The sequence below is a fragment of the Cololabis saira genome, chromosome 4, assembly GCF_033807715.1.
Source record: "Cololabis saira isolate AMF1-May2022 chromosome 4, fColSai1.1, whole genome shotgun sequence".
NCBI classification, from domain to species: domain Eukaryota; kingdom Metazoa; phylum Chordata; class Actinopteri; order Beloniformes; family Belonidae; genus Cololabis; species Cololabis saira.
Genome location: NC_084590.1, coordinates 31347794 through 31362010, shown reverse-complemented (window position 1 = coordinate 31362010; position 14217 = coordinate 31347794). Strand labels below are relative to the sequence as shown.

Here is a 14217-nt window from a genome sequence, read left to right as displayed (position 1 = left end):
ATTATAACCAGCCAGGGGGGATGAAATTATAACAGAAAGCCAAAACATTTACATACATTTATGGTTTTGATTGCTTTTGAATTAGTAGAAAACTTAATAGAGTCCAGATACTGTTTTAATTCACAATGAAAAGTAAAAAAGAGGGTTTTTTGTGTAAGAATTTGGATTTATGGATGTGGAATTTTGCGAGGATAATCATCAAATTAATAATAAATATTTCTTTTGGCTTTGTTCTAATTGTTACATGGTCAAAAACACCAAACAACACATCCTTCCAAAATAAATTAAAATCAATTCTTTCAGACACAAAATTACACATATCACTCCAAAAAGTTTAAACAATGGGGAACAAAAAGTACAGTTTGAATCGATATTTCTTTTGAATCTTTTTACAATGTGATCATGTGTAGGTGGCTGCCAAATGTTATCTTTGTACTTTGTACTTTGTATCTTTGAAACAAATAAAGTTTGAAAAAAAAGTGTGTTTCCGGTTGCGCTGACGTCACTGGCGTGTCTGGCAAACATGGCGTCTGTAACAACAGGTGAGAGCATGAAGGCTGCCCGACATAAACCACTAAAGCAGCTAAAAAACATCGTTGTCTCTCCGTGAGACGCGGCTGCTACATGATTGCAGAGCATTGATTGTAAAATGCGACTCGTTCGTAGTCGGTAGATCCGATGTTTGTGTCATTTAAATCCCTGCCGAGGCTACCGCCAAAACAGTGCTAGGATACCATGCTAACAGGATCTGCTCCGGCTTTTGTTGTTACCCTTGAAAATGTGTGTCTCTCTTCAGTAATAACACGGGAAGTCGGCACAAGTCATTATCTTTATATTCTTGATTTTTAGCGAGGTAATGTGTTAATATTAGGCAAAGATTAAGTGTGAGGTATTAAACGTGATTTCCCCAGTCACATTCTCTCAGTTTAGCAGTTACAATATTCACAATTCATCCTGATCCGTTTGTGCTGGTGATTCATTTAAGTATCTATGCCAGATGAACAGTTGAAACACGGTAGCTGTCTGAGTTCCTCATTTACAATGGCTGGACAGTTGATGCAGCTGTTGTTTCATTCTGTATGTGTAACTCCATCCACAAGATATTTCCTAATTGTTGGTATAAATAACCCCCAGCTGCCCACGGGCAGCATGTGTTAGACCTCAACAAGCCACAGTGTCCAAGTGAACGTTTCTCACTGGCGTCCAGTGTCAGTCTGCAATATTTAAGACCAGCAATGTGAGAGCTTGTGACCTGTTAGTGCCTGGTTTTTGTTTGTTTTTTGTTGCTGTTTTGATGTGTGTGTCAAATCTAGAGAAGGGAATGTAGGGCTCAGTGTCCTGCTGGATACTTTTGCTGTGGCTGGGGATTGATTGGAGGGCTGCCAAATCTACTCACTATTCCACTTTTTTATTATTATTTTGACTTAAGTTATTTCTGAGGATCTTTATTGGCTTTTAGATAGTGATGGTTTTTCAGAAACACTGTAGACTAAGCAATGAATTGGCACTACAAGTGTCATAAAGGAATGATTGTGTCTATATGTGTTAATGTGAAAATCCCCCCCCCCCTTTTTTTTTTTCGCCTTCAGCCACCTCAGAGTGGATTCAGTTTTTTAAGGATGCAGGAATCCCAGCAGGACTCGCAGTTACATATGCAGTTTCCTTTGTGGACAACAGGTACTTTGAACCTTCTGTTTCACATATTTTATGTTACATATGTTAAGCATTTATCATCTCCTTTAAAAACATGTTTCTCTTGTATTTATAGAATTCAGAAGAACATGCTGATGGACCTCAGTAAAGACATTATGATGGACCTCGGCATTACTGTGATCGGTGACATCATTGCTATTCTTAAACATGGCAAGCAGGTCTATAGGCAGGTAAGGGCAGACTTCCCGTTTTAAAGCTGCAATGTTGAAAATTATTCCTTTGCTCCTTTCCTTTCCTCGAGATCCATGATTCAGATTCTTTATCATTGCCCCGGAATTGCTTTTTTGGAAAACTTTAGTTACTGCAGTGTGAAGTTACATTCACAAATTCCACTTTTTCATTTATGTGCAAAAATTAAGCCACATGTTAACCCTGTTCAGAGGTGACATTTTGCTTTTCTGAACTCAGGAACCTCAAAGTAAGACCATCACACAGAGGAAACATGTGGTGTTTAGATGAAAAGCTGACACTGTGTTGTGCTATTCTGGAGTTTGTGTCATGAAAATAGTAGCACAGAAAGGTCACAGTGAAAAGCTAATGTAATAACTTGGATGATGTCCCTGGTATAGATTACTAGCGGTGGAATGAGGAGAAGAGAACTGTACAGTTTATGTACGCATACTTATACGAGCTAATATTGACAATCCAAGCCCCGTCCAAACTGTTATCAGCAGCAAGTCCAAAAGCCAGAAATGTAGCGTGGTTTTTTTTATTTATTAATTTTTTAACTGTGTCAGTCTTTTGTGGTTTGCATTTATAAACATGTGCATCTCAACAGATGGAATTTGTACTTTTTTTCAGAATCTATTTATTATATTTGGTTTTGTGTATGTTTGTTTTTTGTTCTTTGTGTGTGTTTGTGCACATTAATTGTTTAGAATTAAATGTGTCATTCCATCTTCAGGATATGTGCAAAATGGCAACTGAGGCCATTTCTTCAGGCCAGACCAGTGTTCAAGCCGAGCTCAGAAGAACTGCCAACACTCGTAAGTAACAGAATTGTATCTTTTTCACAATAAGAAGTGGGCCTTCCATAAAGATGAGGGCGATGGACACTGTTCAGCCTTGTGTCTCGATGCAGCATTTGATCATCGGGTCAGTTTCATGAATCAGGTTTTGTTGAAATTCAGAGTTTTCCATTTCACAAAGCGAGGTTTCTGAACCCTGAGCAAGAAGGTTCAGTTCAACTGGTTTCAGAAAGTGAAAAAAAATCATACTCTGTCTGTTACTGCGGTAACTGACTCTGGTCAAGGGCAGGTTTGACTCAACATACCCGTAGTTACTTTCCTCCCATTCACGAAGCTGAAATAAGTTTAATTGAATCAATTTATCATATAATGTGCATTCTAGAGACGTCTGAATGATAAAAGGCCAGATTTATGTTAGGAAAATATTAATGAGCCAAGTAAGGCTGTACTGAACTAACTCTAAAAAGCTTTCTTGAAACCCTAGTTTGTTGACTCTGCATTACTTTTATGACTGCGAGTTTATCAAACCTCCTTTGTGAAACAGTCCCCAGATCTTCGTTTTAACTGTTATAAACTGGTGACTGACGTATCAAGCAGCTAGATGTGTGTGTATATATCCAAGAATGTTGCAGTTTACAGCATTATTTCCTTCTGTCACATTTATTTTTACAAATAAATAGGGGTGTAACAATATATCGTGCCACGAAATTTCGCGATACAAAAACGTCACGAAACGTGTCGTGGAGGTGACAAAGTATATTGCGATATTGGGTTATTAATATTGATCTATTGTGTTGACTAGTAACACGCATCCGACCGCGCCTCGACCCGCGGACCAAAATCTTACTCCGCTCAGAAGAAAGTAATACCGTTTTGCGGTCCCGTTTTGAGCTCTGAACCTTTACTTATTTAAGGCTGGTGTAGAGTTAAGCCTTACCTTATTAAATTAAACCTTTTAAGTAGGATAAACACGGAGGGGAACTTCTTCCGAGTTCGAGTGTACTTTATTGTCCGCTCAACAGTGTAGGATTTTAGAACATCAACACAGCACCTAGTGCCGTACTGTGGCGTATCACTCCGCCCAATCTAAAACAGACTAATCACTACAGATAAACTGACTAGTGTAATTATAGTACCTGATTTACATCAGAATATAAAGAATATATTTATAAAATAATGAACCCTGAATTACTAAAATAACCTTCCTAACACAAATAAATGTCCTCTTACACTTATAAGGTGAGCATGAATCAATCTTTTTTATGATGTAAAATGTATTTATTTACTTTTATTTATTTAATTTGAGTTGTTAAATTTCTGGAAAAGAAAAAAGTCAAATCATACATGAGAGAAACTATTCAATTTGTGGCAAAATATTTGAAACTGAAGATGCATAATGCAAACCTGACATTTACTTTTAGTTCAGTTTCTGGAAAATGGTTGGCCTGGCTTTCTCTTTAAAACTTAAACAGTTATAAAGCATTACAAACTGTAACAATAGGGCAAACACACAGTATTGTTTTGTATTTTTTCCAGTCATATGTTCCTCATTCAAGGTTGTTAAAAAAATACTGCTATAATATCGTATCGTTATCGTGACCTCAATATCGTGTATCGTACCGTATCGTGAGATTAGTGTATCGTTACACCCCTACAAATAAACCAAATGCCTTAAAGCCCTGACACACCAAGCCGACTGTCGGCCGTCGGGCCGTCGATGAGCGTCGGTGCGTCTGTCGGCCTAGTTTCCCCGCTGTGTCCCGCACGTCGCCACAGGTCGGCCGCCCGTCGGGACCTTTTCAGCCGATTCGACATGTCGAATCGGCGTCGGCCGTCGGTCAAACAGCTCACTGTGATTGGCTGTTCAGGTAGCGAATCAGTGCACGAGAAGAGAAACGGAAGTGACGAAAGCAAACAAACGGCGAAGGATAAGAGGACACACACTGATGGCTCTGCTCATTTTTCATTTTATTTCATCACTTTACGAATTTTTCACGCCATGGCCATCTGGACAGAAGACATTGAAGAGCAGCTGATCGCCATGATTCAGGAGAGGGCACCTCTGTATGACATAACAGAAAAATGTTACGCCAACCGAGTGGTGAAAACACAACTTTGGCAAGAAATTGAGACGAAGCTTGTTATATCTGGTAAGATTTTATTTTTGGTCATTGAGCTCAAGCTGTAGTAGAAACTGATCGTAATTGTGGGAGTTATTGTTCGCTAGTTCTGGCAAATATCATTAGTTCTTTCTGTTCATTAAAAAAAAAAAAGCCATTATTTCATTTGGTTTGATTTGGGTTGATTTCAGTTGATTACCAGTTGATATTCAACATAGCTCAAGCTCTTTTACTATTACTCTTTTATTTATTTTACTCTATTATTCTTAACAAGGCACAATGCTTAAAATTTGTCTTTGTCTTTCAGTAGAGGAGCTCAAGAAAAAGTGGGATTCTCTGCGAACCCAGTATACAAGATACAAGAAACTTGCACCCTCTGGAAGTGCAGGAGCACCGAAGACTGGCAGGCAGCACTGGATCCTGACCCGGCTGCAGTTTCTAGAGCCCCACACAAAGACGAAGGAGACCACGTTCAAACTGGTAACTGGACTATCTTATTTCTAAAAGTAAAAAAATCTCTTGCTTTTCCATTTACTTATTGTAAGTATGTAACTTACTGACTACTTACTGTAGAGTGCATTCCACACTGTAATTTCAAGATATTGTTTACACAATTACCTAATATTGTAATGAATGCTTGGTGAAAAGTTTTAATAATCCATGGTATTAAATCCCCCTCATTGTGAATCTATTTTTTTAAGGAACCTTCGACGGCTGCTGCTGATACAGATTCACCCTCCAGTGAGACCTGTGCCAGCACCCCAGAGGAGCCCTGCTTTGTTAAGACTGAGTCGAGGCCCAGTAGTCCCCTCGCAGAATCCACCATCTGTGGAGGGGTGTCGTCTTCAACTCAGCCAAGCACCTCCACTCTGAGGCCTCGGGCGAAGCGCAGCAGAAAGGCACTTGATGAGTCCAGCAGTGAGTCAACCAGTCTGATGCATAGCATCGGTAATACACTGGAAAGGATGCTTCAGGACGACCATGATGATGCCATCTCCGCATACTGCAAAAACATTGAACACAAAATGCGGCAGTTGCCACCACATGTATTGCCATATTTCCAGCATGAGGTGGACAACTGCCTCTTCAAGTATTTGGTGGACCAGAGGCAGACAGAAACATCTGACACACATTTAACTTTGTTGTAATTTTTGATGTGCCACTGTAAATAATTCCTACATGTTTATATTGTTTTTTTTACTACCTACGTTTTTATATTTTTCTTTGTATTTCATTGTATTGCACTCAGATATTAAAACACTTTTTGACTTAAACAGAGGGTATTCTTGTTTGTTTTTGGTTTTGTTTTGGTTTTTTGCACAATAGTTGTCCTTATCTCTTTGTTTCACTGTGACCGGAAAAGCTGGAAGCTAAACAAAGTATCAACTAGCGCTCTGGGGGGGTACTGCACCGCGGGTTCATGACAGCGTCACGGCGACGGCGTAGGCTCTGCGTTGGTTTAACGCAGAACCTTAAATCAGGCTTTACGTCTATGCAAACGCCAGTTACGTCTATGCAGCGTCAGTAGCCCCTTTCACACAGAGATTCCGCAATATTGGTGTAAAGAAGTCCTGCCAATACGCCGCCTTTGTTGGTTCACACAGAACCATACAACGCCGGCATAACGCCGCTCCCGTCTGTAAATTCACACAGCATGCCGGCGTTCCGCAATCAGAGGCGTGACGACAGCGTCAGCGCTGGCCCCGGCTGGCCCCGGCATGCCGGCTGTGTCATTCACACAGACCCCGTTTCGGCTCTGTGACGGCTCTGTGACTACCTCCGCTGCCGGCTTATTGGTGGGGCCACTTGGCCCCCCCATTCCGCCTCCGTGACTTTCACACAGAACAGCGAGGCGGCTTAAAGGCGCAACGTTCCCGCCTCGAACTGGCTGTGTGAAAGGGGCTAGTTACATGTATGTACTCAATAACTCAAACTCAATTCAATATCCATTTTAAGTGCAAAAAAGAAGGAAATTGCAACAGCTCATGCAGTAAACAAATCATTTTAGCTTGTCTAATTTATTCTGTCACCAGACACACAGCTGCCATGAAGCATCAGGCATTTTTCAGATATATCATGACAAACCGTGTGTCCAATTACAGAAGAAACCAAACAAGCTATAGTAAATATAGATAATATGAACTTCATTGAACTTATATAACATTTTGAAATTTAAGCTGAAATATCTGAAACACTGAACACTGGTTGTGCACGGTTGGGGGTATGTGTGTCTGTGTGTAACGTGTCTATGTGTAACATGTCTGGCGATTCAATGATCTGCAAGTTTTGCCAGCACACAGTTGACTGGAGATGGAAGGACACGTGTGAAAAAAGATCATGTACTTTAACAGCGTCTGTAATAGGTGGAATAGTAATTTTGTATTACAGCATGACACGTTCTCCTCGCGTACTGCGCGAGCGAGGTCTGTTTCTTAACAGTTGTCTGTGCAAACGGACGCGAACGCATATGGCAGCATAAACACAGGCTCAAACAGCAAGTAATTTCCAGCCTTAACAGTCCTGCTCAGCCCGCTGTCTGTACGGAGCTGGTTCTGTAGCTTCTGCACTGGTTTCTCAGGCGGCCGCTTCGACATGTTTGTTTTGTTCATGAGGGCAGCGGGGGCGGGAGGGGCAGAGAAGCGCAGTGTCCCTGGCTTTTAGTGACCCCTCTTTCAGCATTTTCTCCAAAGAAAACTTCATTTAGTTCTGGTTTTAAAAACCAGCGCTCTGTTAACGCTACCGCTGCTCTTCGTCGCCATGTTCATTGTTTGATAGTTTCACCCCACGCCCATGTGTGAATTTAATGACGTCACTACTGGGATTAAAGTGCACCTGGCGAAAATCGAAATAATGAAAAATAATCGATCTTTAGACATACGATCAATTTTTAGGAATTAATATGAGAATCGATTTAGAATTGGAGAATCGATTTTTTTCAACACAGGCCTAGTTTTAAGTATATTGCATATTTCAGTGTATCCAGAAAAGACTCCCCACCCTTCTTGTATCTCAGCTGAGCCAGATTTTGTCTTAGGAAAGATCACAAATTTTAGGGGCACAATTATTTAAGACTATTTTTTTTCTTCCTCCCCTCAGCTGCTACCCGTATGATCGCCAATGCCTTGAGCCACGACTCCCCCCCTGCCACTCCAGTGCGCCGACCTGACAACCGGCTCTGTGTCACGGTCTCAAATGCACAAGCAAGCAAGAACAACAAAGCAGGTAAAAGACATAAATGGTTTCTTTCGGCACATCAGCACTGTATTTTCAGTTTCTCTAGAGGCCTGGTTAATCTCTGTGTCCATCACGTTGTTAGTTGTGTGTCAGCCAGCTGATGAGGGGAGGGGTTTGACAGCAGTGAAGCGCCGGCGCGTGACAGCTGAGATGGAAGGCAAGTACATCATTAACATGCCCAAGGGCACCACACCTCGCACACGCCGAATCCTGGCCCAGCAGGCCAAGAAAGGTAGGCCTCCTCCAGTAGTCTATGCAACAGTGTTCCTAACTAACACTACTAGTCAACCTGTCTATCCATTTTTGTGCACCAGCTTTATCATGTCCTGTCCTAGCTGCAGAGAGCAAAGAGGCAGGGCAAACCCTGGCCATGTCGCCAGTCTTTACTTAAGCATTAATAAAAGTCCCTCAGATCCTCTATGAGTCTTTCCTTCAGTTCTGTTCCAACTTGTATCCTGTCTTTACTAATAGTCTCCTAACAATCACTCTCTATGTTTAAATGTGCTTGCTTTTCTATTTGTTTTCTCATGCTGTCAATTCTTACCTGTTACAGGCTAAGTAGCCTTCAAAAATGTTTGTATAATGTTTGAATTAACATGAATTTGGATTGTAGCTGTTTCAGAGTTCAGCAGCTGCCCTCCAACTCATTTCTGCTTAACCTATAAGGGTTGAAGTTATTTCTAGCACATGAAAAAAGAAAAGTGGAAATATGGACTACAATAGTTGTGGTAGTTTATCTTTCCCAAGAGGAAATTTGTCTTCAAGTCATACACGAGTTTCAACTAAACAACAAGGGTACATACTCGATAAAGTCAGACTATATCTAATAAGTTATGTATGTATATATTGTTAGAAAGATTGTTAAACGCACAAGAAAATATGTAAAAATTCTTGCAAATTAGTACAACCAAAGAGCTGTTTAATCACAAATATACTGTATATATTTTTTAACACTGACGTCTTCTTTTACTATAAAAAATCATGGAGCTCCTATATCCACTCTCCTTTTTTCCTTTTTTTTTTTTTACACACACATTAATACTCGACACTGTTTTTTTTAAAGGATCATTCATGGAAAGAAGTCAGGTTAGATTATACTGCCAAGTGAGTGCTTTTGTTGCAACATTTAAAAGGTTTTTTGTGACCCTTTTAAGCTACTTTCTCTGCAAGAAAACACCTAGAGAAAAATATGGCAACATTTGAGTGCCTGTTTGAATGCACAGCAGGAAGAGCATCTTTGCATTCAGCGTGATAAGTTTGTAGGCATATTTGAAGAATAGAGGCTGATGTTGCAGCTGTGGACGTTTCAACAGACTTAACCAGGGTCTCTTGAATGAGTGGCAGCTGATCAAGATGTGAATGAGGCAGAAAACATTTATTATTATTATTATTATTATTATTATTATTATTATTATTATCAACTATTTTAATGAAAAGAAAGAAAAAATAAAAGGTTTTTAGGTGATTGTTAACTGTAAAACTTGGGATTGTGCAAACAAAAACAATGCAATATTAAGTTTAAGAGGCGGTAAACAGAGCCAAACAAATTAATACTTCTTCCCTAAAAATGAACCAGTGATGAAATCACAGCTGTGGTGGTGATAAAATCCTGTTTACACCCCGTCTTCTTGTATAATCACAATGGTGGTGAATGTTCTTGTGTATTTTTAGCTGATAATTTTCACATCTTGTTTTTAGTGCCTGTGTAAGGCCTTGTTTTTAATCTTTTTTTAAAAAAGGTTTGAAGCGTACGTCTGTGTTTGAGAGACTGGGAGCCGAAGCGAAGGCAGACACAACAAGTGATAACAAGGTGAGGGCTGCATCCCTATATAGCTCTCTGTCATTGAAAGACTGACTCCCAAGCTCATCATGTGATCCTGATTTGGCAGCCCACTGGCGTGTTCAGTCGCCTCGATGGAGGAGCCGGAAGCAAAGAGGTGCCAAAGCCAGGAAATATGGCCGTCAACATGGATGACGATGAGGATGACAGTGATGGAGAGGGCTCTGTCCTCCAGTACGCTGGTGTCCTCAAGACACTCCCTCCATCCCAGAAGAAGAAGAAGAAGCCAGTCGTAAAAGCAGCTCCTACCACTCTGCGACGCCTGGGAGGCAAATTCAAACTACCTCCTTCTCATACTCCCACGTCCTCCTCTACCTCTTCCTTAAATGGCCTCCTACCCGCCAAAGTTAGTGTTCTTCAGAGACTGGGCAAGATTCCCACTACAAGTGTCACTGTGGCGGCAACACCTACTGACACCCAGGACAACAGAGTGACCAGCACGAGGCCCAGGGTGCAGGAGCGGATCTCTATAGCAAGCTCCAAGGTCAGCAGCAGCACCGGAGGAGGGGGAGCAGGAGCAGCAGGAGGAGCAGGGGGAGAGTCTGTAGGGGCCCAGATGGATGTCAAGGCTGTCAGTGTTTTTAAGAGACTGGGCAGCAAGAAAACCCAATAAACTTGATAAAAATTATTCAAATTTTTACCTTTTAGTTTGGAACAGAGTGTGTATCACCATCTGTTTGAATTTATTTTGCAGCATGCAGGACTGCAAAAATACTTTATTTTGAAATGGTGTAAATGCTGCTCATTGGAAACTAAAAACAGATTTATTTTTTTTTATTTTTGTTTTATTTTTTATATTTATTTTTTTTCCCACAAACACATAATTGCCATTGAAAAGTCACCTTAATTTAGTTTCCAAGCTTTTAACCATTAGGCGTTGCTGTGTTTTATATTGCACATGTAGTGCGCTTTTTTGAGTTTCTCAATCATATCTGACTTTTATGCTATCGTAGGACTATGTTATTGATATATTAGTGATCTTAAGGTATAAGCATGATATCAACCAAGTTGCCGCCGTGGTGGTTTTACTGTTCTCCAGTTACTTAACATATACTATGGGCTCTGCTGCTTAGTTTTAGTTATCATACACAGTTGTGGAAAGTGTTGCCGTTCTAAGGAATTCTGTAATAATTTTTACTTGGAGATGGGCAGATGGACACGGGGAAAAGTCAGGGGGTGATGGCAAAATCTTCCTGTTCCCTTTACCTGCAAATTACCTCGTGTTTTATTTTAAAAGTAGGAAATTTGTAAAGGTGTTGGTGAAAGGCTTCTGAGCTTTGACGCATGATTTGTGACCTCATTGAACACTTGGATCCAAAAAAAAACAAAAAGCAATGCACCACCTCTTCGTCTGTGCTTGAGTAAATGTTTCCACCTCTGAACTTATGTCAACTTTTCTACCACACTTTCTATAACCTGTACTTGAATGCCAGATCAGTGGAATATTGTTTATTTTGAAATGCAATGTATAGATTTGCTAGACTTGATTTCATGCAGGATAGAACCCGTTCTGATGCTTATTTTTATATGTGCACGCTCTATGTATTCAAGTAAAGAACCTCAGAGGTGCTATCCGGCTTGGTGTCAGGGGGCCACTGTACTTTTTAGTTCCAGTAGGTACTTCACCCAACCCGTGTGTGGATCATTCACACCTGAACTTTGTATAACTGTTAATATTTTGAAATGTTTTTATTGTTTTAAGAAACAAAGAAAAAAAGCAAAACATGCCATGAGTTCTTGTGGTTTTTCTCTTTTTTTTTTCAGTCAAAAAATGGGTTTACATTTGAACCTAGCAGTTGAATCCGGAAAAGAATAAGATTCACAGCGGTTCTTTTTTCACTTGCTCTCTCTCTAATAAAAGCATTACAACCTGCCTCAGTGGAACCAACCACGGCTTTCATAAGTGTCAGCATATGACAGCAAATTCAATACCATTTCACAGAGGGCTTTAAGTAGCTCATTTATCAATAAACATTTTCAACATCCTCTCTACTCACAGTGATGCTGCATCTGCACAATGTTAGCTGAACAGTGGAAGTATTATGGTAATGTCTCATGAAAAGACACCAACAATTGCAGCTGGAGATGCATTGCACCTGTATGATACTGCATTTGCTGAGTCATTTAAACTATTTCATCATCACTGGATAAATGGAAACGGCGCTACATAGGTAGGACTACATCATTATCGTGTGCGATTATATAAATATTTGAGGAAGTAACCATCTCATTTTAAGTGTTTTGATGTCAGTAAATATGATTACGAATTCTTATTTCACTACTCAAGTTATACTTGGATATAGTTTTCCCAGGTGTTATTGAAGCAAATGTGATTTACATGCAATTTTTTTATTTAAGAGCAACATGTACATATGAAAGTGTAGTTTCCATGTACCGGTAGTATAAATGATAATGGAAAAATAACTAACTACACAGTTGATAGGCACAATTAATTATTTGTATTAATTGTTATTTAATTGGCTTTGTGTTAATTGTATTGATATTGAGCGAGTTGAACTGTGTTGTTGAAGTCCCTTGAGGTGAGATTTTGTCGTGATTTGGCGCTATAGAAATACATTGAATTGGGTTCATGAGTCAGTGTCAGGGGCCACTGTATGTAGAGATTAAATCTGAAAACTACCACAAATAAATGCATAAAGAGATATATATCTAGATATAAAGAAGTCTAAATGACATAAAAATGATTGTAATAAAATCAAACACCAAACAACCACAAGTTTTAACAAAAAAGAATGGTTTCACAATGACTACAAGCTTGTTGCAAGTAGGCGCAAAATGACCAAAGATTAGTGAGCTATAACAAAAAAATAAAATGCGTATATTGGATAACACCAAAAACATTATCCAAACTACCACAGAGGTGTGATATGATCTAATGAAACTGAATAAATAACTCATGCAGGGACCAATTGACACAAGTGGATACAAAACTTGCTTTATCTGCATCTGCAGGGACAGGAGTCTCAATCAACATTTGTATGAAGGGACCCTCTAATATAGAAAAATAGGGTCCACATCAGGTTGTGTAAATTTTCCAGTTGGGTTAGCTTGTGTGCTTGGATTTATAGTGGAACCCAGATAAGACACCCATTTTGGACCCTTGTCCATTTCAACACCCAACCTGAGCACACTGAGAAACTCACATGGAGTCAACGCTGACCTCATGGAGAATCCCATTTAGGGAACCTTTTTTTAGTCCACATGGGTCCCACATTTATCTTTTGACTCCAATAAGCCACTTCCAATAAGCCTGTTATTTAAAAATATTTCATGGAATAAATTGAGAGGAAATCAGATGTCCTCTTTTATTTATGGTCTCTTCGTTTTCTAAAATCAATGTTCAGTCTGTGTAGGTAGGTACAGCCTCTGTGTCTGGCCGCTGTGGTCGAGGAGAAAAAGGAAAAAACCAACAAACAAAAAACATCTAATAGATGTAATTAAGACTCTGTCCACTTGAGTTCGCTCTAATCTTCTTTATTTCATCTTGATGTGTGCAGCCTCCTGTTGTCTGTGCCCATGTCTTTGAAAACCTCATCAACACAAGTCATCAGGTGCTTCATTTTGTCCACAGTGGCGTTTAAGGGGCATGACTTCAAGTAATACCTGAATTATCCGCCTGTCCTTAATATCTTTTTTATTTTCGTTTTCTTTCTTTGTTTATTCGTTTTTTGTTGTTTTATTGTGTGGACTGTCCAAATACAAACAATGTTTTTTTTTAAAGCTGTTAATTGCTCACAGGGGCGTCAATTGGGTAAGCCAAGGTATGGCCGCCACACCTTGGCTTCAAGGGAAAATGTAAATGTTTGTTTTTTAAATACATTTATGGAATTACCCTGTGTCTATTTGTATTGATTATTCTATTACTTATATAGAATAACTACAAATGCAAATCAGAACAACATGATTGATTTCATTAGTTATTATACACTGCAAAAACTGAAAATCTTAACAAGAATATTTGTCTCATTTCTAGTTAAAATGTCTAATTTTTAGTAAAAAAAAATCTCATATCATTTAAGACAAGACTCAAAAACAACCATTTTACTTGAAATAGGTGAAAATTGTCAAATTAGTTATTTTTTTCTGGTGATGACTCTTGTTTTAAGTGTAATGAGATTTTTTTACTAAAAATGAGACATTTTAACTAGAAATAAGACAAATATTCCTGGTAAGATTTTGAGTTTTTGCAGTGAGCGAGACTGCATTTGAAAAAGTTCCAATTTTCTTGACCACACAGATAAGCTCCATAGCAGACTTCTGTGATGAGTATTTGCTGGACGTGTTGATAGATACTCTAGTTAAGTTCTGTGACTCGTAACCT

At 39.3% G+C, this 14217-nt stretch overlaps 1 protein-coding gene across 4 annotated transcripts; it reads left to right on the top strand.

Annotated features, from left to right (window-relative positions):
- The first annotated feature begins 506 nt into the window (after positions 1 to 506).
- On the top strand, positions 507 to 11621 carry c4h19orf47 (chromosome 4 C19orf47 homolog). Of its 4 annotated transcripts, none has more exons than XM_061719413.1 (8): positions 507 to 542; positions 1590 to 1677; positions 1769 to 1883; positions 2618 to 2699; positions 7898 to 8023; positions 8118 to 8192; positions 9775 to 9845; positions 9925 to 11621. In XM_061719413.1, exons 1-8 carry the CDS (start codon positions 524 to 526, stop codon positions 10486 to 10488), a joined length of 1140 nt encoding a protein of 379 aa, XP_061575397.1. In that variant the 5' UTR covers positions 507 to 523; the 3' UTR covers positions 10489 to 11621. The 4 variants fall into 4 exon arrangements, with proteins under 4 accessions (XP_061575397.1, XP_061575396.1, XP_061575399.1 ...); XM_061719412.1 differs by having other exon boundaries at positions 8118 to 8267; XM_061719415.1 differs by lacking the exons at positions 7898 to 8023; positions 8118 to 8192; positions 9775 to 9845; positions 9925 to 11621 and adding exons at positions 4697 to 4831; positions 5112 to 5281; positions 5503 to 6047.
- The last annotated feature ends 2596 nt before the right edge of the window (positions 11622 to 14217 follow it).